Source organism: Phyllostomus hastatus, unplaced genomic scaffold, assembly GCF_019186645.2.
Source record: "Phyllostomus hastatus isolate PE091 unplaced genomic scaffold, TTU_PhHast_1.1 phas_contig_57, whole genome shotgun sequence".
Lineage (NCBI taxonomy): Eukaryota > Metazoa > Chordata > Mammalia > Chiroptera > Phyllostomidae > Phyllostomus > Phyllostomus hastatus.
In genome coordinates this window covers 3,597,183-3,621,937 of record NW_025333912.1, presented here as the reverse complement: position 1 = coordinate 3,621,937, position 24,755 = coordinate 3,597,183, and the positions used below count along the sequence as shown (strand labels likewise).

The 24,755-nt window shown below is 38.1% G+C and overlaps 2 protein-coding genes across 4 annotated transcripts in view; one reads left to right on the top strand and one right to left on the bottom strand.

The window, feature by feature from the left end:
- Positions 1–2,319: 2,319 nt before the first annotated feature.
- On the bottom strand, positions 2,320–24,036 carry STRADB (STE20 related adaptor beta). Of its 2 annotated transcripts, XR_006786700.1 has the most exons (13): positions 23,808–24,036; positions 19,864–19,960; positions 15,544–15,624; positions 10,999–11,098; positions 8,442–8,563; positions 7,432–7,540; positions 6,494–6,617; positions 5,062–5,233; positions 4,664–4,768; positions 4,261–4,505; positions 3,808–3,840; positions 3,531–3,573; positions 2,935–3,034 (listed from the first exon to the last, which is right to left on the bottom strand). XR_006786700.1 is itself a non-coding variant. In XM_045847611.1 (12 exons), exons 2-12 carry the CDS (start codon positions 19,873–19,875, stop codon positions 2,891–2,893), a joined length of 1,257 nt encoding a protein of 418 aa, XP_045703567.1. In that variant the 5' UTR covers positions 19,876–19,960; positions 23,808–24,034; the 3' UTR covers positions 2,320–2,890. The 2 variants fall into 2 exon arrangements, 1 of the variants encoding a protein (XP_045703567.1); XM_045847611.1 differs by lacking the exon at positions 3,808–3,840 and having other exon boundaries at positions 2,320–3,034; positions 23,808–24,034.
- A 185-nt stretch (positions 24,037–24,221) lies between these two features.
- TRAK2 (trafficking kinesin protein 2) overlaps positions 24,222–24,755 on the top strand; it is a 57,884-nt gene continuing 57,350 nt past the window's right edge. Inside the window, exon 1 of one of the 2 annotated variants that reach the window (XM_045847577.1) lies at positions 24,222–24,429. The gene's annotated coding sequence lies outside the window, so the exon portion shown is untranslated. The remainder of the gene's footprint in view (positions 24,430–24,755) is intronic. The other variant, XM_045847576.1, reaches the window with a different exon arrangement.

Sequence of the window (24,755 nt, the reverse complement as noted above, 5' to 3'; positions counted from 1 at the left end):
GTTCCCAGTGAAGCAGAGCCAGGAAGAGTGGAGAAATGAATGGATTTAAGAGCTAACAGGCAATTGAGAGGAAAAAGAGGAAATATTTACTACATGGAAATCTCAAATCCCTTTGCCTCACTTTAAACTCTTAGTGGCAATACTATGACACACAAAGAGTGTAAAATTTCCTATGAAATCTCAAATTTTCAAAAGTTATTTAAAATAAAAAATTTAAAAAGCCTCAACTTTTATTTAATGCTGAATTCCTTAAATATTTATTAAATGTCCATAATATGCCAAACACTTTGCTAAACACTAGAAATATTCTAGTGAATAAGACAGTATTTTCAAGGAGTCCACAGCCTATTAGGGACATACACACAGAAGTAGTTAGAGTTGTATGAGCACTTTTTGGGAAAATACTATAGAAGCTCATAGGAAGGCATTTTAGCTAAGACGACTGTGCTAGCTTGGGTCCTTCACAAAGCCAACACTGAGATGACTGGACAGGTGTGGAAGGCAGAATAATGATCTATCCACCCTACTTCCAGGAACCTGTGAGTATGGTGACTTGCATGGCAAAAGAGATGTTGCACCATGATTAAATTCAGGGTCTTGAGATGAGATTGTCCTGGATTACCTGGGTAGGCCCAAAATAATCTCAAGCATCCTTAGAAGGGAGAGGCAGGAGGGTCGGCATTAGAAAAGATGTGATTGCTGAAACAGAAGTTGGAGTAATGCTGGTCCAGGAAGCAAAGGGAGGCAGGCAGCCTCTAGGAGCTGGAAAAGGCAGCAGATTCTCAAGCCTTCAGAAGGAACACAGCCCTGCCAACCCATTTGAAGCTTCTGACCTCTAGAGCTGCAAAAAATAAATCTGTTGTTTTAAGCCACTGCATTTGTGGTAGACTGTTACAACACAATAGAGAGTAATACAGCAAGCAAGGAACCTGTGGTACAAAATTTAAGACATTCTTAGGGTAAGGCTATCAGTGAAGTGTTGTTCAATACAGTAGCTGCTGTGATGGTTCATCTCACGTGTCCATTTGATGGGGCTGCAGGGTGCTGATATTTGGTCAAGCATTATTCTGGGTGTTTCTGTGAGCCCTTTGAGATGAAATTAACATCTAAGTCTGTTGACTAAATAAAGCAGATTGCCCTCCTTGATGTGGGTGGGCCTCTTTAGCTCAAGGCCTGAAGAGAACAAAAACACTGACCCTCTCCTGAGGAAGAGAACTCCTGTCTGAGTGCCTTAAACAGGGGCATCAGCTTTTTTCTGCCTTTGGACTCAAACTGAAACACCAGCTCTCCCTGGGTCTTCAGCCTGTCAGCCTTCAGCCTGGAACACTACTGGCTCTGCTGGGTCTCCCTCCAGCTTGCCCATTCACCTTGCAGATCTTGGGACTTGTTTGCTTCCCTAATTGTGTGAGGCAATTCCCTGTAATACATCTCCTACTGCTTCGTTTCTCTGGAGAACAGTAATACGCTCACAGGTCTGAGAAGCACTGTTTCACAGTCTTCACAGTCCATCTTTTGCATTACACGTATCAGTGCCCCACCCTGATTCAGGAGAACCTCCTCAATGGTTCCTGTGAGCCTCTCATACTGAAGGGAAATTTAGAAGGAGGTTAGAGAAATACTGTAGCCCCCAACACTACATGTGGCCTAAGGGCCTCTGCTGGTACTCATCTCCTCTCCCTCCTCTACCTGGGCAGGTCTTTGTGGCTTGCTTGATGGAGGGACCTAAACATTCTTGATGGGGGCTGGCTAATAAATATGAAAAGGTTTATGTTTCTAATTGTCTATTAATTTACACACTGTCTAAATGGTTTTTAATTTTTTAGTCTTAAGACAATCATTTAAAAATAATTTTAAGGGAATGTTAAATAAAAGTGTACAGATTAAAATCCAGAGATAGGTCCCAATTTACCACATTTCAAACCACGTACTCTTTGAGACACAGCATCTCTTTTGCTATTATGGTAATACCATGCATTAAGATCTCTATGTCATTATATGTTGAATCACCTACAGGAGCAAGAATAATCATTTAAAGGACCAGAACATCATCTCCCTCCATTGAATCAAATACCAGGTTGTCCCTAATTCACAGATTATGTAAATAAATCTATTTGTTTGCAAACTGGTTTTCCTTGGCAAAACAAATTAGAATCTGTGTTTTAGGTTTATCAAACCACACAACGAAAATAAATAAATGCATAAACTCAATTCAATAAATCTTTATTAAGCTCCCACGGGGTGCATGAATTTAGGATCTATAATTTACATAAGTAGAAAAGTGTTACTTTAGCCCCTTAAAAAAAAAACACAACTTCTCTATATATTTCAAGTGAATCATTTAATGTGAGTGAGGCTCAGTTTGATATTACCATATTAGCAGAAGAAAATGGGAAAGTAAAACATTCTCCCTGTTAACAGAAAAGAGTTTGATGCCAGGATAAACTAGCCTGTTGGTCTAACAATAGCTGATCAAAAAGGCTAGAGAATCTGGAAGTAAAAAAAAAATGTACTTGGAAGTACTGTCCTTTGAGGGTTCATTCCCCTGAGGGCAGCAAAATGCCAAAAGAATTAACTGGCTCAAAAGCTATATTGAGAATTTTTAAAAAGAAGACTTAGTCACAGCTTTGGGGGAAAAAATTTGAGAATAGGTGACACTAAATGTGACTGGATTCATAATTCTAAAGTTTCCCTGGAGTTATAACAGCACTCTGAACTAACCGAAGGGGCCACAGACTCATGCTCCTTTGAATAGAGTGGTTTTAAATGATAGGCTCTCCAGTGCACCAACTGTATTTTCAAGTATAATTCTAGTATTTGTACCTAGCAATACAGAAGCAAAGCAGCAGGGAGAAAGTGTCAAGTATATAGGACATAAAGGGATTTGGCAGCCCTAGAATTCCCAGTTTGAGTCTTTTTCATCAGGAAAATCACATTCTAGCTCAGTCCAAGGTGATGCTGGAGGCAGTGCAATTGGTGGCTCGTGAGAAGCAGGAGGCAATAGTGAAAGCAAGGAATCCTGGCTCTCCTCTTTCATCTGTTAAAGAAACTCAAAATAAGGCTGATGGTATGTAAGTTCAATATATTAGCTTTGTTAGCAATAAATAACTCCCAAAGACATCATTAAAAGTGTTTAAAATTGTTTTCAGTAAAAATGCCGTTCATTCTGGTCATCTGAAAACAGGAAGAAGTGATAGCCAATACGCTGATTTTTATCAGAATTATTTTGTCTTTAAGTCATTTCTAGATAATATAGAAAAAATAAAATATCTTTAAGTTAATCAAAGTATAAACTGAGGATATAGTAATGTATGATGATATTCCATTTGTTTTTACTCATTTTGCAAAATGGATGTATTTTAACAAGTCTGTAACTGAATTACCAAAACGTTTTCTTGATTTTAACTGTATTTTGTAAGAAAGTTATTAAGAACTTTGGTAACCAAACTGTCCCATTAAGCCAACAAAATGAAGTGACTTTTTAATAGTATTTAAAAACATCATTCTAGACAACAGAAAAAAGATCAGCTTACCTGTTTGAAGAAAACATGAGACAATAAACTGCTTGCTGATGGCCTGAAAATTTTTAAAAATTTTAAAAAAACAGAACCTCATATTAGAATGCAGATTTTCAGGTGTAAAAATATATTAGAAATTAGGTTTAGAGCTATAAAATCTAAAACTAAAAATTAAAAGGAAAACTAATATATATCAGGAAGCCTAATTCTTAGCTTCATCCTTGACTAATAAAAATTAATTCTAGAGATACCCTTCAATTAGCCCATAATTCAACATTTACTGGGCACTTACCAATGATAAGGAGCTTATGCTAGGCATAAGGGGCTAAAAAAAGATAAGACATACATCTTATTTCCAAAATACTAATGATAATGTATAGTTACCTATGATGATAATATATATTATTATAATAGCAGCAACTAACATTTTTATACTGATTGGAAATTTCTAAAATATCTTAATATAAATGCAGTAATTAATGTTCAGAAAGATTAACTGATTTTTACAAGGTGACTTGGTTAGGAAATAAAACAGCTAAGACTGGGGCCAAGTTTTCTGACTTTGAATCCTGTATCCTTCCCATTTGCCTCTTGTTTTTAACGTTGATACTGTCTAGAATAGACTAATTTTTTATCAAAAGAATGATTAAAAATTTGAATTTGATGGAAAGGGACTATCATAAAGCTTCTATAAAATATAAAACAAATATGTTTTATGTTAATTAGAGGAAGTAAACAATATTACCTTTTCTCAGGATCTTGTTGCAAACACTGCTGTACCAAGCTAAAGAAGGCAGGTGAAAAAGTTTTTGAGGACGGTGTTTGCAATCTGTCACTATTTACTGTGTGAGTTCCACTGGAGACAAGCACACTTTCTCCAATCCCGGAGTCTACACCTGATCGGGAATTCTTCATTCTGGATTCTGACTGAGGGAAAATACTGATATCCAATGGGCTATAAGGAGGACCTTTCAGTTTCTGTAACAGCATCTAAAAGAAAACTTTCCTTCAATCCTTTTCAGGCAAAATAGTAAAACATCAACAATAAAGATCCTAAGAGTCTTATAGCAAAGATGTTCAACAGATATTATGTAGAATATAAAAGATCATATGAAGGAAGGTAGTTCAGGGATGTTAGTAGCATTTACCTGAGTCCTATGCATGTCCTGGAAAGGTACCTGCCCACTGGCCAGTTCACATGCTGTAATCCCAACACTGTAAATATCTGACTTTACGTTATATCCATGTAAATCCTGTAAATAATTAATTGGAAGTTCTTTAGTGTAAATAACTTTAAAAGTTACATACATGTGCTTTTTTGATAAAGGATGGTGAACAATCATGGGAAACAAGAAATCAAGCTATACCTAATATATGGCACACAGTTTAAAATTCCTAAGATAATAATTTTGACAAGAAAAAGAAAAATGTCTTGCAGTAGCAGTCCATTCACCAATCCAAATATAAAGTCACAATTGTCTTTTATAGTCAAGCTTATAAGACACTCGAGACGCACAGATAACCCAATGCAACGGCCACACCTGACCTGTCTCAGCAGTTCTGGACTCAGCCACGGCTGCACTGATGTGCTGAACTGTGGGAAATCATACACAGCCCTATGCCTCTGTCCGTGCTTAACCAAACTATGCAGATGGGACAGGCCAGAAAGGGTCACTAGGCCATCACCAGAAATGAGGATATGGCTGGCTTTAAAACTCCTAGAACAAAAAGAAACAATCCTAAATGCTAGGAAATTGGCCAATGAAGAAAGAATAAAAATCTGGTCAGAACAAATCCTTGTATCCTCTTGGAAATTAAATACTCTTTATAAAATAGCAGCACACTGCTCTGTATATTTAGGAAATGTTTAGGAAATTAAGGAATCCTTTCAGCTGTTTAACATAGCATTAGGAAGAAGAAATATATAACCGACAGCTACATGTTTGGAAGTGATAATATTTTCTTGAAACTTGGAATGGAATCAAATGATTAATTTCACTCTTTTAGGATGCTATTGCAAAATACCCAAGAAGTCTAAAAAAATCAACTAATATTTAAAGTATAAAGTTAAATGCAATATTATCTAAAAAAGACAGCCTTTCATGGTATGAACACCATTTATAAAGATATGTCTCATATAAATATTTCCTTTGTCAAATAAATTATAAAAGAGACTTGTTTTTCCTCCAAATCACTGGATTTAGAAACTAACAGTTTTTAACAGACTAATAGAGTAGGATGACCAATAAATAGTCTGGTAAAGTATAATAAAATCTTAAGTAATTACAATACAGTCTGTAATAAATTCTCAGTTAACTAGAATGCTGCTAAAAACACCAAATAGTAAGAATAAAAGCTTTAAGGAAATAGAAAAAAAAACAATAAAAAAGCTTATTTAAAAGTAACTTAATTAAAAAGGAAAACAAAGCCCCTGTGTATCTTAGAACGGCACTGTTTTTTAGAATTTAGCCAATTTTCAGCCAATTTAGCCAATTTGCATCTATAATTTGATAACAACAATTGATATTTAGTATAAAAATTTCAAGATGCTGCAAAATATTTAAGAAATCAAAACAAGGTTTAGTTACAATTTGTACATGATATATAACTATGACTTAAAGACGAAAAACAGATAAAGGAGCTATTTGCTTAAAGAGAAAAAAAAAAAGCTAACTAGGATCTCACTCCCTAAAGCTTATATCCCTCACTAGACTGAGACTTGGGCTGCGTGAGGGCCGGCGCTCCACCCCAGCATGGAGCACAGCACCTGGCACAGAGAAGGTGGTCTGAACACTGGGGCGAATGAACAAAAATGTGAACATCAACAGTAGCAACTGGCCCCTTCCTCCCTCAATTTTTATTTACAAGTTTCCTGTTCCTCCTTCTGACACTCAACTGCTCCTTCCTTCCTAAAAGCTCCCTAAAAAATGTCTTCCACTAAAATTCTTTCATTTTGCAAAATACAAATAGGTAAATACCTGTGAATACAGCCATTTTGGTGCAGATAGTTCAATCCTCTCACAGCTCCAAAGAGAATGTTTCTTATTAAAGTTTCACTCATTCCTTCAGGAAAGTAAGTCCTCAAGAGTTGACTTGCTGAACCTGAAAGAAACCCCTGAAATCTTTAAATGAACACTGAAAGTGATTTTGCATCTAGCTATGTTTTAAATGTTTTTTTCAACCATAAATACACACACACGCCCCTTTGTTACATTTTAGAGTCTAACCATTTTCCTATGCTAAGGTAATTTTCCTTCAAGAATGTATTTTTAAAAAAAAGACTTTTCTAAGGATACTCCAAAGATCAGAAAAGAAAATTAACAATTTTCAATATTACTAAAAAAATACTGTGTGTATAGACATGTGTATAAATATTTTTAAATCCAGAGACAATTCACAAAAGCTGTCCTAAAAGTCAAAGTTCTAGAACATTCATTTATGCAACACACTTATTGAACACTACTTTGTGCTAGGTGCTGTATGAGTACCCAGGTACCCCATATGATAAATACATACATAATCCTGCTTTCGAGAAGCTCAAATCCAGTGAAGGAGCTGGGTACATACGCAGATGTTTCTAATACAGTGAAAAAATTTATCACACAGAGAAACAGGGATGGGGATGATGTCCTTGAAGAGTAATGGAAGCTCTCCACTGAGAGAAAGAGGAAGGAAACTGAAGGGAAGAGACAGCTGGTGCAAAGGCCTGGGCTTCCTGGAGAAGCAGTGGTGGTTCGCTGATCATCAGACCTATTCTACTTTTTTCTGAAGACTAAAATTCAACACGAATGCGAAATAGAAATATATCATGAAATTTGGAATTGGGTTAATCATAAATCTAAGATCCCACTCATCTTTATAATTATAGCATCCAGGCAAAAGTATGGGTTGTTTTACCTAGAATGAGTTTTCTTACCATAGGCCATAAATGGAGAAATAACCCAAAGCCAGCTGCCAACAGTGAAAACAGTCCAATAAGTTGTAATATTGGGGTGCCGGAAAAAGTGGGACAGAATCACAGCTTTCTAGGAAAGACACACAAGAGAGAAGACATCTGAAACCTTTCTCTCCTTGCGATGAAGGCAACAGCAGCAGTGGCAGCCAATACTCAGTAAAACTTACTAATGCCAACCATGTGTTCTTAGTGCTGTCATCTCTTCAAACCTCACAACGACTGCACAGTGCCATAGCATGATTACCATGTTACAGAAGAGGACACTTGGAAATAAGTGAGAAAACTTGTCCAAGAGCTCATAATTAATAAAAGTGAAAGTGAGATTTGACCTTAGTTTGATTCTAGAGGTCACACTTAATGATGCTATGTTCTTAGTATAGAAACATTTAAAAATACATATATATTTCAAGATAAAAGTCACTGCTAACATGACATCACAGAAAAAAACACTATTAATTTCTAATCTTTTCTTGTGTGCAATATACATGTGCACATATAAACATTTTTTACAATATCAAAATAAAACCCTTTCCCTCTTTATATCAAAAATGATTAGTGACAATGAAAATAGTATTATAATATTTCTGAAAGGCAATTCTGTTAAAATGTATCAACTTAGAAGTGAATTTTACTTAACTGGATGGAAAGGAAACTGTTTGCTTCTGTCTTTCCCTTTCCCTGTGTGACTACATGTGATTGGACAGACTAGGGATATTGTAAATCTTCAGACCAGCATTTCAAATATGATATTCATTTGAAGGAATGTATAGTAGTTACCAAAGATTGAATACATTTGTTCTTTCAGGAACTGGCTTTCTAGTATTCTTTTTAACTCTGTAATTGCATGTTTACTAGAACACAGAAATCTACTTTTCTCTAACAGAGCGATTAATTTGGAAGAAAAGTTTTTGCAGATGTTAACTCCTCAGACAGACAGTACTCTAAATGTATTATTTTTTTCATATTGTTACCTGTAAAGCTTTCAGGCGCTCTTCAGTGCAGTTTTCCAGATTTGTAATTTTTATAGTCACCAGTGTACCTGTAGGAGTGTGCCGTGCAAGATGGATAGAAGTCAAGTTGTCAAATCCTCTTCCTATAATCAGACATAAAACTTGTGTTAGCAGCCAGAGAGGAAAAAAATTGATAGTTTGGACTTCATCAAAATTAAAAACTTCAGCTTTTCAAAGGCACTTAATAAACATTAGTTTCCTCCCTTTTTCTAGTCACGAAATTCTGCCACTTTTATCTTTAAAAAAGATATTAATCCCAAAGTAATCCTTTCCTCCACAGTGTCAGCATCACTGCCTTAGTTCAAGTCCCATTCTCTTTCCCTGGAGAGCTGCAGTGACTTTCTCACTCTGCCCTCCGTTCCCAGCCAGGCATGCATCAACATTACTGAGGAAACTACTTCAAAAGCACATGCCTGGCTTCCACTCACCAGAAATTTTGATTCAATAAGCCTGTAATGGGATATAGGAATTGTAATTTTTAAAAAGACCCAGGTGATGAGGATCATACTTCCTCATAACTAATCTACTACATCTTCTAGAACGCTGCCTAGAATTGCTAGCAGTTATCCTTCCAAATTCAGCATTTTATCAATAGGAAGATACTGCAGTGCAGCAGCTGAGAGCTTAGATCCTACAGTCAGAAAGGTCTGCTTTCAAATCTCGGAGCTTCAGTATTCTTACCTGCAAAATGGGAGCAGGAAAAGGGTAAAATGAAAATTCCATATAAAATGTTCAATATAATCAGCATCCAAATGTTCAATATAGAGCATCCAAATGCCTTATTTGGATGCTATTATTACCATCATTGCTATTCCACAATGTCTTTCTAGCACAGAGGAGAAATCCTAAATTTCTGCCTTAAATCCTTTGAGTAATAAAATGGACAAATTGTGGGGGTTGACACAGAGTCTGAACTTCTAAATACACCACATGAAGTCTTTCACAATCTGTTCCTAACCTCCCAGATTTATCTCCTGCCACTGCCTGCTCTCCTCTTGTTCCCCCTTCTAGGCAACTGTGTGGTAGCCTCTTCCTAACCATCCTTCCTCAGTTTTCTATTGAAGTAAATATTGGGTTGGTCAAAAAGTCTGTTTAGTTTTTTCCATAAAATAAAAGATTTTCACCAATAACTTTATTTTCACCAATAACTTTATTGATTTGGATATTTTGAGTATGTCAGCTATCTCCTGTGTAGTATAATGTTGATTATTCTCAATTAATGTCTCGATTTGATGACTGTCAATCTCAACTGGCCTACCCTACAGAAGAGCATTGTCCAGCAAGAAATCTCCAGCAAAAACTTTGCAAACCACCTTTGACACATTCCATCAGTCACAGCACCTTCTCCATACACTGCGCAAATCTTTTTTGCATTTCAGTTGTGTTTTTACCTTTCTGGAAATAATAAAGCACAATATGCCAAACATGTTGCATATTTTCTTCCACCTTCCCTATTAAAATGGCTATACAAAAATTCACCAATTTTGGTATGTTTTTTCAAATGCATGTTGATATAATAGCTGTCACAATACAATCTAACAAAATTGTTTCAAATAAAGTTAAAGACAACTAAGAGCTACTACAGCAATCTTACAGGAAAAACAAATGAAGTTTTTGGCCAAGCCATTATATTTTATCTTTTTTGAATTGACACCATCTGAACCTCCTGTCTAATATTAGAGCATTTCCACTAGTACTATTTTAGAAAAGGTCAGATCCTTATTCTCTCTTTGTCTCCTTGACCCTGGCATGAAGGGTCAATGGCCTAAGCTTGTCCAGCCAGAGTACGGAGTGAGTGACATAAAGAAGCAGCGCAGTCAGAACTCACTGCTGCAGGATCCCAGGCCGCTATAGGTACCTACTAGATACTACATGACCTGGGCTGCTTCTATGACATGGCCCTGGCAATGGCTCCAGTCGTGTAGCTTCTCTTGGCTTCTTCCAAGCCATTTATTTCTCCAGCCAATAATTCTGTGAGTTAGCAATATTATTTTTACAATTTCTCTTCTGCTTGTTAGCCAGGATTGTTTTCTGTTGTTTGTAACAAACATCCTGACTAGAACATTTAGCAAACTCTTCCTAATTCTTCAGGATCCAGCTCCTTTTTGCTCCATCTTCTCTGTTCCCGTAACACTCAGCACACTTCTACTATAGTAGCCTCTAGTGGATAAATCAGATAAATCTTATGCATTCATTCATCTTTCCAGAGAGAATGCAAGCTCCTCAGGTGTTTTACATGGCTTTGTATCCCTTGCATCTAACATAGCAGCTGTTTGTAGTACTTAATAGATGTTTCTGAATATTCAGAGCAAATGTTTCACATGTTTAAGGTTGTAAATAATACCCATCCTGTTCCAAACTTAACAGAAATAGATTTCTGCTACCAACAGGATTTTAGGTAAGTTTTTAAGCTTAAAAAAAGTAGTGTGGTTAAAGGACTATGACTAAAAACATCTTTTTGTAATCAATTTCATTTCTAACAATGAAGGATTAATTATGTGAAATCCATGATTATTACCTATTTCCACTTGGAGTTCATAGTGAGAAATGTTGGTGGAACAGATCACTTCACTGTGTCTAGGGAATGGAGGCAACCTGGAACGTGGTGGCTCATCAACCTGCGTTGTTTTAGAAAAGATGAAAACAAAATAGGTAAATACCTTCCTGGTCCCCCAATTTGGTACCCTGCCCCATTACAAAATACAGATATGGTATTTTCAGACACACAAGAGCTCATTAGAAGGACACACAGAAAGGTGACTTAAGACACTATTTTAAGATCTAAAAAGAATTTACAATTGCTAATAATTGATGCCAGTTAGAAAGCTTTCAGCCTATAAAGGAGGAGAAGGTAGGAAACACAGATTCACAGGTAGCAAAGAATACTCTCCATCATAATTCCCAGTTAGCATTTTTAGGAGTTGTTAAGAATGGTTATTAATTCTTCAAGGTAGGTAATGGATAAATATATCAAAGGAAGAGTCGTGGGGACCTGTGAGTAATGTCCTCTGCTTGTGCTGCTGCTTCAAGTGATCGCAAGTTGTATCCATTGCTCAGACAGGCATATCCTCAGCTAGTGGACATACTGGTAGTCAGGGAACAATGTCCACACCCTAGTCCATTAAAATTGCTGAAGATGTTTTTCACAAGATAAAATGAATCAGAAGAGAGATCAGAAAGAAAAAAAAACAATCAGATATCCTGAGTTAATGACCATGGAGCACTATGGCATGGCTCACAGGGTGCTCCAGAGTCAGAGTCCTAGCTTTACATGGATCTCAGTGGCAGTGAAACGGGCACACAGGAGAAGGCCAATGCCACTTGTGTCATATGATAGCCACAAGGCTCTCCCAAAGGACACCAATGCTCCAAAAGACTCTTAGGAACTTTACAGGCACCAGCAGGTGGATAGAATCTTATTACTGTCTCCAAGGCAAGGAGAAGGAAGAAAGGGGTTAGAAATTATATTACTATGTGCCAGGAATTGTGTGAACTACTTTTTATATCCTTAATGCTACACGTTCCCTAAGGTTTTAAGAAAGTGAAAAAAAAAAGTAATTATAAGCTCATGGCTAAAGATGAATAAAGGTGAATATTGTTAACAAAAGGTGAAATATTATAAAAAGAAATTCTACTATACAATTGGAAATAATCCCAATTAAAAAAAAAGAAGAAAAAATCAAAATAAATCAATTTAATTTCTTTAGAACAGGTAGTCTTCAAATAAACTGAGATTTAAAGAACACATGTAAAAGACAGAAAGAAGAGCATACAATAATTAAAAAATGTTTTAAGTGACAACCTATAAACCAGGCAGGCAGGCTACACCACAGAACGAACTGAGGCTTACAGCTCACTGGTTGAAAAAAACGGCATAAGGTTGATGAGATGAAATCAGATGGATAACTGGTACTTTGCTTTCATCTTCTCCATTGGGGAAAGTCTTCTTGAAACTAGAAGGGGCACATATGTTGTGAAAAACTAGCTGAAGCCCAAAACAGGTTGTTTCAAATAGGTTCAAACCTCCAGGCCAAAGACAATTAAATCTAGGATATTAATTCTGCAGACATAGTAGAACTCGAGCAAGAAACCAGAATGGAAATAGTCAAAATGCTGAGCCAATTTTCCAAATAAGGGATAAAACTGTGAAGGGGATAGTTTGCTGCATTTACCTAGTCAAGTATGATATCAAATTACTAGATAAATGAATTATGAACACTTAAGAAAACAACATGGTAATAATAAGAAGACAGCATAGGTTTACTAAGAGCAAATCATCCCAAACTAACCTGTCTTTTCTTTTTGATGTGATCACTAGTGAGAGAATTAGAAAGCAAAAAATGAAGGTCTTGAAGACATATCTGTATACCCATGTTCACAGCAGCATTATTTACAATCACTACAATGTGGAAGCAACCCATGTTCATCCTTGGATGAATGCATAAGCAAAATACATACAATGGAATATTACTCAGCCTTAAAAAGTAAGGAAATTCTGAAATATGCTGCAACACAAATGAACCTTGAGAACATTATGCTAAGTGAAATAACTCACTAACAAAAAAATACAGTATGATTCCACTTATATTAGGTACTAAGAGTTGTCAAGATCATACAGACAGAAAGTAGAATGGTGGTTGCCAGGGGAATGGGAGGGAGAAGTAATGGGGACATACTGTTTAATGGGTAGAGAGTTTCCATTTTAAAAGATGAAAAGAGTTATGGGGATGAAGTGGTGATGGTTGGACATTATGGATGTATTTAATACCACTGAACTGTACACACAAAATGCTTAAAATGGTAAGTTTTAAGTTACATGTATTTTAGCAACATATAAAAAAGGCAGTGCATGTAGAAGTTTCCTGAGTTCTAGGCCTCTTTCTTGGCAACAGATGCTTCACTCTCTGAACACTACCTCAATCCGAAGGGTAATTTTTTAAAAAAAGATTTTATTTATTTACTTTTAGAGAGAGGGCAAGGGAGGGGGAGAGAGAGAGGGAGAGAAACACTGACATATGAGAGAAACACCAATGGGTTACCTCTCGCATGCCCCCAACTAGGGATCTGGCCTGCAAACCAGGCATGTGCCCTGACTAGGAATCAAACTGGCAACCTTTTGGTTTGCTGGAAAACACTCAACCAACTGAGCCACACTGGTCAGGGCAGAAGGGTAATACCTGAATAAAAACTAGGATTAGACACTACATCCCATTGTACAAAAAGGCAGGTACCTGGAAGGCTTTAGAGAATTAGTGGGTAAAAAGAGAAATGACAAAAATGAAGACAACTGAAGACAGAATCAGGAAAAATGTATAAACAAGATTAAATGGGATTACCTTATTTTGTAAGAAATAAGCCATTTGCAAGGCAGGTCCTTTTGTAGTGAGAATTACAGTATAAAGTCAGGATTCAGGAGGGGAAAGAGAAGTATTTATTCCCAAGTGTGTTTCTTTAAATATCATTTACATCAGACATTGCCCATGGGGAGACAACGATGAAAAAACCAGGATGCCTCTGGTGTATACATCAATCATTTTGAGATACTACAGTCAATGTCATTTTATACACATGGGGCTGTGTAAGATTTGTAGGAACATAATAAAATGTACAAGAGGAAAGGCTTCAGAGATGTGATATTTGAGCCAACTCTTCATGAATGAGGAGAAATTTTAGAGGCAGAAAAGGGAGAAGAGTGTTTTCAAGCAGAAAAAAGAGTATGTGCTAAAACTCATTAGCAAGAAATAAAACTCAAAAATTATACCTATCCATACCACTAAGAGCCCCTATACCATGCTAGGTAGTTTAGGCCTTCCCCTTCACTTAGCTAGAGCACTTCTATTAGTATCCCAAGACTTTTAGTGATATCTCCTGTCCTCGACTCATTAACCGATTCTTTCTCTGGTGGATACAGTGGTGCATGGCCAGATCCCCTTTCAGAATGGAGGCACCTATCTCCCCAACTGCAAGGACAACTGGGTCTTGTTCAAGGAATTGCCCTCTTCAGAAAGAAGCTGTGCAGGCCAGATTATGCCACTTTCCTGGCGGCAGCCTGTATCCAAGGCTGATGGATGCAGGAGTACAAAAACCCAGGGTCCTTGGACAAGTACGACAATTGGGTAGAGCCACACCAGCTCCAGACATGCTCATGGGAATGACTAAGATCTCTCTTCAGATTTCTTGGGTATAACCAACTCTGCCCCTTCCACCCCTCACAAGTGTTGGTCTGGAAGGAACTTCCCAATAAACTTTCTACATGAAAAAAAAAGTTTAGGCTTTACCCATAGGCTTTTGGAAACCAATGAAAACTTCAAAGTTGGAAAGTGATACAAGCAGATCTGTACTGGTAACAGCACTGAATACTGGTCTGAGTGGTGAGAGGAGGTGGTATGTGTGTCTAGGAAACTAGAGGCAATGAGTCTACCTGCAACAGTCCAGGTGAGAGATGATGAGACTTGAGTATCACTGGTGATCAGGTGAAGGAGGGCACAGACTCAAGGGTATTTCAGATACAGATTCATAAGACTTGGTGTATAACTAGATGTGGGAGCAGAGGAAGATACAGTGTGAGAATAATTCCACAGTTTCTAGTTAGGATGACTTAGTCAATGGGTTTTCATTAGCCAAAGCAGGAAACACAATGTGTCGGTGAAGTCTGAAAGATTAAGGTTTTACTCAAACTGTATAATGATGCCTTCGAAAATCCTAATCTGAGGTATTCAATAGACACCTCTGGTGCCCAAGAAAGAGCCAGGGTGGTAGGAAAAATTTCAAAAATCATCAGTTCTGTTTCATGCCAGGGTTCCCTCTTTACCTGAAGGAAAACCTGAGGTAGCTCCAGGATAATCTGAAATTTGAGCAACTGAAGCTATAGGAATAGGTGAGACTGCTCAAGGAGAGATGGTTTAGGCAGAGGCCAATTATAGGCCTCTGGAGAAAAGCAGGAGTAGAGGAAGGAGAAATCGTAAAAGACACTGTAGAGAAGAAGAGATATAGAAGAACCAGGAGTGAATGGTATTACAGAAGGCAAAGGAGGAACGTTAACTGTACTCAATCATTTTCTTACCAAGTTTTGATGGATACCAGTTTCAGACTGTTTTTCAGGTCTGAGTGATTCGACTTGTGTTCGTGAAGTACAGAAGCAATTCTGGAAATTAAAAAATGAATTACATAAGTGAAAAATCAGCCACAAGACAAGTAGGGGTGCTGTGTGGATACACACAGGTCTAGTGACTGGAGTGGGGGCAGAGGGAAAGGGTAGCATGCAGGGACCGGGAAATGAAGCCAGTGTTCATACTGTGGAGGTACTCAATATGGGAGCCAAGGGAGAAGCAGCTGCCATGTGCAGAAGACAAATTTCATCTGTTATCATCCTACTTGGCACTATCTTGGATCCTCGTCCTCTCTCTGGAGGTCGTGGTATGAATTCATTTTTACAGCTGGTGTTGATATCTAACACTTCCATCATCTCTGCAGTTTTCTCCTGAATTTTAGCTAAAGATCGTTCTGCTGTACCCATTATAATCATTTTTATTTTGATCCTCAGACTTTTTTCCTTAAGTGTAAGAACCATTTTAATCCACATTAAACCACACATTGAGTATATCTGGAACCACCTTTGTTTCTTAAGGTGAAAAACATCTTTAACTTCAATTCAAAGCAAATTAAGAGACTTAGTTCCATAATCACGATTTACATTTCCTGCATTTAACTCATGGTCCTAGCATCACATATTGCCAATAAAGAAATGTGACACCTATATGTGATTTATCACATCATCGATTAGTGGGTTGCAGCTGACCTTATACTATTTAGAAAGACAGGACAAAAGAAAAATACAAAGAAATTCTGTGAAAGAGATTTTCATAATAAATTATTTTCAAGCATCTCATGAACATTAATTTTTATATGCACATTAAAGTACTAACACCAAATGGGTCTTTATAAATCTACTTATTAATACTTTGTGGTCAGTTACTAATGAGTAATCAAACTTCCTTTCTTTTAAAATATGCCAGAATTTCTCCCTGATCAAACTAATCATTTTCTCACTTACCCTTAATTATGTATTTTTTAAAAAAGATTTTATTTATTTTTAGAAAGAGGGGAAGAGAAGGAGAAAGAGAGGGAGAGAAACATCAATGTGTGGTTGCCTCTTACGTGCCCCCTACTAGAGACCTGGCCTACAACCCAGGCATGTGGCCCTGACTGGGAATCAAACTGCCCACCCTTTGGTTCACAAGCCCATGCTCAATCCACTAAACTATGCCAGCCAGGGTGAATTATGGATTATTTTAAGTTGGATTCCTACAGCTGGCATACCTAACAATTTTATCACAATGATTTGATATATATCCCCATTGTTTTAAGTAAATTTTGCCCTTGAAGAACAAAAGCTAACAATGTCAAGATAGCTGTAGAATCATTTCCTTTGCAAAGTTTCTATTGATTTGCCTATGATGAATAAACTTGACAATACCATTTTGGAAGATACTTATTACTGTTGCTCATATAGAAAATAACCATCAGTTAGGTCATTTATATATTTGATATTTATGTATTTTTTTGCAACATTTACTCTGAAGTTTTCACAGTAATAAGTAACTCCATTGTGCAGAAAAGAGTGAACACAGCAGGCCTAAAACTGCTATCATCAGAAAAGCCTGGCTTACAAGTTTGACCCTTAGTTGGTACATAGGAATTTAAATTTGGGAAGAGTTCCCACCATTCCCTGATAAGAATGGCTCACAGTGCCTAAACTGTGCAAATGATATGATTTATGCTGAATGCCTGCTTTATTTCTGGGAGTCTGGAATTAGTTACCTGCTAGCAGACGGTACCTACATGACCAATCCCCAGTAAAAACCCTGAAAATGAGTCTCTACTGGGCTTCCCTGGTAAGCAATATTTCACATGTGTTGTCATAACCCTGTGGGAATAAAGCCCATCCTATGTGACTCCACTGAGAGAGGCTTCTTGGAAGTTTGTGCCTGGTTTCCTCCGAAATTCACTCCAAGTACATTTTCCCTTTGTACCTTTGTATCCTTTTGCTGTAATAAATCTTAGTTGTGAGTATGTCTATATGCTAAGTTTTACAAGTCCTCCTAGCAAATGACCAAATCCTGAAGTGGTCTTGGCAGAGGTGCCCCTCTGACACAACTATCAAAATACATTCAAGCATATAAAAAGAAACTTTCTCTCTAACAAATGTCCATCGCTGTTTTAGATGGAAAAGAACTTAATTTAAGATATATTGGGCATATTTTTTAAAACTTAAATGGACCCTAATTTATTTCCAAAATAAGAATCATGAGCCATGTTTTTTCAGTTCATAGAAATATGGAAACCATTTTATAAACTAACATAGTAAACTTACTATGTTTTATAAAGTTTTATAAACTTATATTTCATTATCTTTATATAAAATTTTCACAGTGGAAGAAAGCTGTCCAGGTTACAGAACAAAATCACAAAATAGTCATATTTTATTCTTAAAAAACATTTTTATATGTGCATTGAACCAACTGAATGCTGCTGAATATAATAGCTTGTGAAAAATCTATACTTGAATATCTTAGGCAGTATAATGATATAAACCATCCAAAATATTTTTTAATGTAACTTATTTTTCATTATCATAACAGCTAAGTGAAAAGCAGTTAGCTCTGTAGAGACCCTAAAAGGAAACTATATTATTTATGTTGCTCCTTTGAAAACATCATTTTTTAACTATCAAACAGAGGATAAAACTTAAATGGGGAAGAGTCCTTCATAAGTAAAAATATCAATTCTCAGTTGCACAAGTATCTCATTGTGGAAAAAACATGAATATTTTGAGTCAAGGGATTCTAAATAGTTCATCATTGCAGAAAGAATATCATTTAAAGTAAAATTATTAATAAATTAAACGACTGTAAATCACCCATTATCATATCTATTATTTTTCACAAAATCCATAATTATGGAATGGATTAAAATATCCATAAAATAAATATCCATAAAATATCCATAAAATCCAATTTCTGGCCCTGGCCAGGTAGCTCAGTTGGTTAGAGCTCATCTGGATATGCCAAGGTTGGGTGTTACACACTCGGTCAGGGAACGTACAAGAAACAATCAATGAATGCATAAATAAGTGGAACAACAAATCGACATCTCTCTCTGACTTTCTAAAATCAATAAATTTAAAATAAATAAAAATATATATATCATTTTCCTAAAATTCGGAAGCCCTTGTAACCATACAAGCCTCTCAATCTCAGGATCTTTATCAAATGCCCTTTTACATCTTAAGTAACCCTTTACAGCAAGGATCAGCCAACTATGGTTAAACTGACCCACAGACACATTTATCTACATATCGCCTACGGCTGCTTTCACACTGAATAAAGCAGAAGAGTAATTTAACAGAGACCATACAGCACACAAATACTATCTGGCTCTTTACAGAACAAGTTTGCCGATCCTTGCTTTGGAAAATGAGGTAGGTATCTCACCTCAATGTATTTTCCAGATATATAAATCTACCCATTTAAAATAGAAAACCTATACTTTAAACATAAAGTAAATGCATTCTGTATTTTCTATATAACTAATAATACCTTCTCCTAACTACTTAGTTCTGCCTCTTAGACTTGGCAAATGAAGGTGTTGATTGGCAGATATGAGTTTGAGCCTTAGCTCTAATTCTTTGCAATCTTGGGCCAAACTCAAAATAAGGATTATACCACCTGCCCTGCCAATCACTCACAACTTTGAAGGCTGAAAGAGATACAATGTATAAAAGTTTTCTGTAAACTACAAATCCTCATACAAATATATCCATCACTTTTTAAAAGATCACTGCTTTAATATATAAGACATGATGCAAGTCCTAAAACTGCTTAATCTAAAGTAGATGACAATATCTAAAGTACATTAGACATGGATCTAATATTAACAGAAAACAAGTTGGTATCTATACCTCATATTGCACATTGATCCAAATATTTCTTTCATCTTGTTAAGTCAAGGGGCTTTAAAAATGTTTTTTTTTTCTTTGCCTTTAGTCAGATGGAAATTTGTAAGAGATTTTTGAAAGATTTAAATAATACATCATAGCTAACTGGATGAGAGGGGCACTTCCAAGTGCAGCATGTATATAAGGAAAAGGGTATGGGTCAAAGGAACAGAATAATGAGTATATCAGAAAAGTATAGGACAAACTCTTTTCTGAAGAAACAAAGTCAATGAGAATTTAACTCATTTCTTAAAACAATAAGTCATTCAAATCAAAATAACATCTCAGTAAAGAATATCTCAGCAGAATATGCCTGTTTTATGATTCTGCAATAACACTGACCTACTCTGATGTCACAAAATTATATCCATATTAACAAAAACTTACCAGAAGAGACATTGAATCGCTTTAGTTCACAGAAAGTGATAAAAATCCATCTATTGCAGAGATTTTTGCTTTATCTTCAAGGTGCAGAAATATCCTACTATAAAAAACAAAAGCAAAATAATTTAGATTTACATAAAAGTTTCTTGAAGAACTAATTGCCATAAACCCACACAATAGTTAGGCAGCTGTTCTTTGACACAAGGACTAGATGGAAACATTACTGGAAAGTGTTTTTGAAGAGTATTTCTGTTTACTGAACAATATTTGGGATCTGACATCACAACAGAAAGGTAGAGGGAAATTGAAGGGAGGTTCTGGATATTTTCAAAGCCTCAATACACCTCCATCTCTCCTTCCCTACTTTTTCGGTACTTTTAAAAAGAACCCTAAGCAAATGTGAAAATAATATGGAAATACAAAGTTGGACCTACTTTTGATATAAATCATGCCCCCAGAAGTCCACTTATAAGTAAACTTTGAAGCTTCCAAAACTTCCTGATCAGATTAATTAACTTAAATCAATTAATTAAATCATTTGGGTTCCCTTTCTAGCAAATTTGGAAGAATCAGGATTATTAAAAGACTAAGAATTGATAATATTTTCTTGTTGCCACACATTTAAAAAATTATTATTTTTGTTTTCATGTGATAACATTTTTTGTAGGTTGAATATTTTTCATCTTATTTTTAGTTCTCAATTCTATTCTTGGAATTTACTGACAGATATAAAAGATATGCAGATTATTATGCAAATGAGTCCTGTCCACTTTCACTAATAGAGTATTAAGCTCAATAGTTTATGAAGACTCTGCAACAGATTCAGATATTTAAAAGAGTGACTTTTTCAGATTCAAGGAGCTACAAAAGCATCACCAAGTTTCATATCTTCCCTAACAGAAAGGGTAGTAATGTTCTAAATTTGCTAGTGCCTGGCTGTTTCCTTATACCTAATAAATATTGCTTCTTTCATATTTTATTGCTAAAGAAAGATGTGAATTTATTCAGGATGTTCACTACAAACCAAAGATATAGGGAGCAAGAAGAACCTGAAAGTGTACAATTACTTTGTCATCTGTCATTCACTGTAACAATTTCAGGTGCTGGAAGTTGCTATGTTACATATGGAAGAATGCCCACCTTCTAGGGTAACTGAAATCAAATGAAATACTTCTTTTGAAAGTACCCATAACTACCAAACACTGTATCAATATAAGAGCTCCAGAGGGTGCTCTGAAAGGCATACTCAGACATACCAGCGCAAAATGGTACAGCTCATTTGGATAGCTAGTTGGCACCATTTTGATACCATGAAAATATTCATACATTTTGACCCAGTAAAATTCTCACTTCTAGTAATCTATTCTAAGTAAATATGCAAACAAATGAAGAAACCATATATACATAGAAAGTCATTATACTGTTATGTGAAACAGCCAAGTATTCATTCCACAATTGTTTAATACATGGCTACTATGGACCGGGCACTGCGCTGGGCATTGGGGACACTCACTAACATAGGGCAGATAAGGTCCTGACCACTGTAACTTGTAATTACCTTTCCACAAGCAGGAAGACATGGGATGTCAGGATGAACTGAATTTTCTGGTTATTAAAGTTTCATTTCCTCCTTTTTCCACTTAACATCACTAGGTTCTTCCTTAACAATGACAAAAACTTTAAGCTTCACTACCTTACCTACTTTTCAGGAAAACTGAGAAGAAATGTAAACAATCTGTGAGAACTGTTAGTAGGAAAGGGATTGTCTGCATGGGGTAGTTTAATCCTAGAGGTTTTTGCTTTAGATATGCCAGTCTATTAAGAAAATTTTACAAGACATTTTGAGGTCAAGGCAGCAGCTGCACCTAGAAACTGTCAGGGAGGTGTGTGTGTGTATGTGTAGGGGGGTGATGTGCTGTCATATTTTTCTCTACACCCTCTTACACTAGGTATGAATATAAATGCTTTTTAATGACAGTGATACCTCGGACAAGGGTTTGATCTCACAAATATATAAAAAACTCACATGACTCCCCTCCAGGAAGACAAACAACCCAATTAAAAAATGGGCAAAGAACTTGAACAGACTTCTCCAGGAGGACATACAGAGGTCCCAGAGACATATGAAAGGATATCCTCAGCATCACTAGCCATCAGAGAGATGCAAATTAAAACCACAATGAGATACCAACTCACACCTGTCAGAATGGCCATCATAACCAAATCAACAAACAAGTGCCAGTGAGGTTGTGGAGAAAAGGGAACCCTAGTCCACTGTTGGTGGGATTGCAGACTGGTGCAGCCACGGTGGAAAACAGTATAGGATTTCCTCAGAAAACTAAAAATGGAACTGCCTTTTGACCCGGCAATTCCACTGCTGGGATCATACCCTAAGAACCCTGAAACACCAATCCAAAAGAACCTATGCACCCCAATGTTCATAGCAGCACAATTTACAATAGCTAGATGCTGGAAGCAACCTAGGTGCCCATCAGTAAATGAGTGGATCACAAAACTATGGTACATTTACACAATGGAATTCTATGCAGCAGAAAGAAAGAAGGAGCTCCTGCCCTTTGCAACAGCATGGATGGAGCTGGAGAGCATTATGCTAAGTGAAATAAGCCAGGCGGTGAAAGACAAATACCGTATGATCTCACCTATAAGTGAAACCTAATCAAAACAAACAAGCAAGCAAAACATAACTAGAGACATTGAAATTAAGAACACACTGACAGTAACTGGAGGGGAGGGGGAAGAGATAATGGGGGGAAAAGAGGGAAGGGTTTTTAGGAACATGTATAAAGGACACATGCACAAAGGCAAAGAAGGGTAGGATCAAGGTTGGAAGTGGGGATGGCTGAGGTGGGGGGAGTGATAGGGGGAAAGTGGAAACAACTGTACTTGAACAACAATTAAAAAATGTGGAAAAAATAAATGCTTTCTATAAATTCATATTACAGAAACCCAACTTCCTAAATGCACTCACAAGTACATCGATGTGGTCCCTTGCACTGGTATCCAAAAAAGCTAATTAGGATAAAGCTTTATTAATGATTTAAATTTGTTTTATAACAGAATGGTAGTCCAAAGGTTTTAAACTGAAAGATTGACACTTTCAGTAGCTGCGTCTTTTTTACAGAACTCGGGTTTTGAGTCAGTTTTAGCGTCCAACAGTCCATTGTTATAGGGAATGCAAAGAGAAAAAAAACACCACTCTCTTTGCTAAGCTTTAAAATTACTGTAATTTTCAAAGTCATCTTGGGAACCCATAATATCTTAAAAACTATAGCGACGCACAACTCAGTAGAATTTTCCAAACTTAGTAACGTGACTCATGCTTTCAAGAAACATATACTGAACGCCTACTGTGTGCTCTGTGCTAGGTAGGCGTTGTGTCACAACTCCTGATCAAGATTAGAGGAAAAGGGTACCTGACAAAACAAACCCACGAGGGAAAAACGCAACGCTAAACTTAAATACTGAGGATAAAACGAAGCTTAGAGATTTACTTTTGTAAAAAGTTCTTTCCTAGTCCTGCTTTTTCGGGGAAGGGAAGCGGGCCGCGCTTTGTACAGTGCACTCGCAGAAGGTGGCACATGGAGCCCGGGTCAGAGGGTATCTTCAGCCTGGAAACTCTGCCAGGCCCGTGAGCGCGGCCAAAGGTGAGAGCTGGGGGGAGAGAGTGTTGCGGCCAGCTCGACCCCGCGCACCTGACGCCCCCAACACCAGCGGGCACCGCCCACGGGAGCCGCAGGTGCCTCCGCCACCGCGTCCCCCGGGGATCCGGGCAGAGCCTGGGCTGCGCTGGAGGCAGGGGCCGCGCTCCACGCTCAGCGGCGAGTTAGCCTGGGGATTCCCGTGTCGTGCGCGGACCGAGCCGTCCTCCTTCCCGTACCGGACCGGCCCTTACACTTTCCCCTCCCGGGCTGGCCTCCCTTCATTACCCTGGAGGCGATCACAGCCAGTGACTCTTCCTCAGGCGGCCAGCGGTGCGGGGCCTGGGCGGGCGTGAGAGCCGAGTCCGCAGAGGGGCAAGCAGGCGCTCAAGGCCCGCTCCCAGCGCGGGCCGCGGGGCGCAGGAGGCCAGCGCGACCCGGACTGGGGCGGTGAGCCAGGAACTCTGCCCCAGTCCCAGGCTATCTGTCGGGACGGGATTCGCCCCACCCCGACTGGGGTCGCGGCCCCGCCTCCAGCCACCCGGGCTACGGAGTTAGGGGCGTGGCCTTCGAGCTTGGGGGCGGGGAAAAGGCAAAACTACAACCCTGGAGGATGTAGGGGCAGGGTTGACGGGAAACTACAATTCCCAGCAAGCCGTAGGCTCTTGCCGTGGGGGCTGCTGGGAGAGTGGGGCTAGTTTGCTCTTCTCCAGATGCTTGGTGACTGCCATTGACCCGGTGTCGCTGTAGAACTGAAGTCGCGGAATAATGATGTGAAGTCGTCCGCCCTTCCCAGCCACGCCCGGGCGGTTCCAGGCGTTGGCAGCCGCTCGGCTGCAACTGTGAGGCTGCCGCCGCTTTAGAAGCTTTTCCTTGAGGGAACGGAGGCGGAAGACTCCAAGCCATTGCTGTGAGTAACCTTCCCCGTGCACTACCCGAACTTGCCCTTGCCAACATCCCTTGAAAACGGAGGAGCCCTCCCAACCCGCGTTCTTCCCCGGTCCTCCGAGGTCACGCACGGACACCCAAGCCCAAGGCTGGATACTGGAGGGCAGGGTCTTGCCGTGTCCCCGACCCGGGAAATGTTTGGTTTCCCAAGTGTGGGTGCGAAGTGATGGGCACTGTGCCCGGGTTTCCGGGTGCACCCCACTTCTGACGTTTGGCAGCATTCTTATCCCCAACGGGACATTATCCATCGAAGCCCCCAACCTTGAGAGTAGAGCGGCTTTAGTGTCT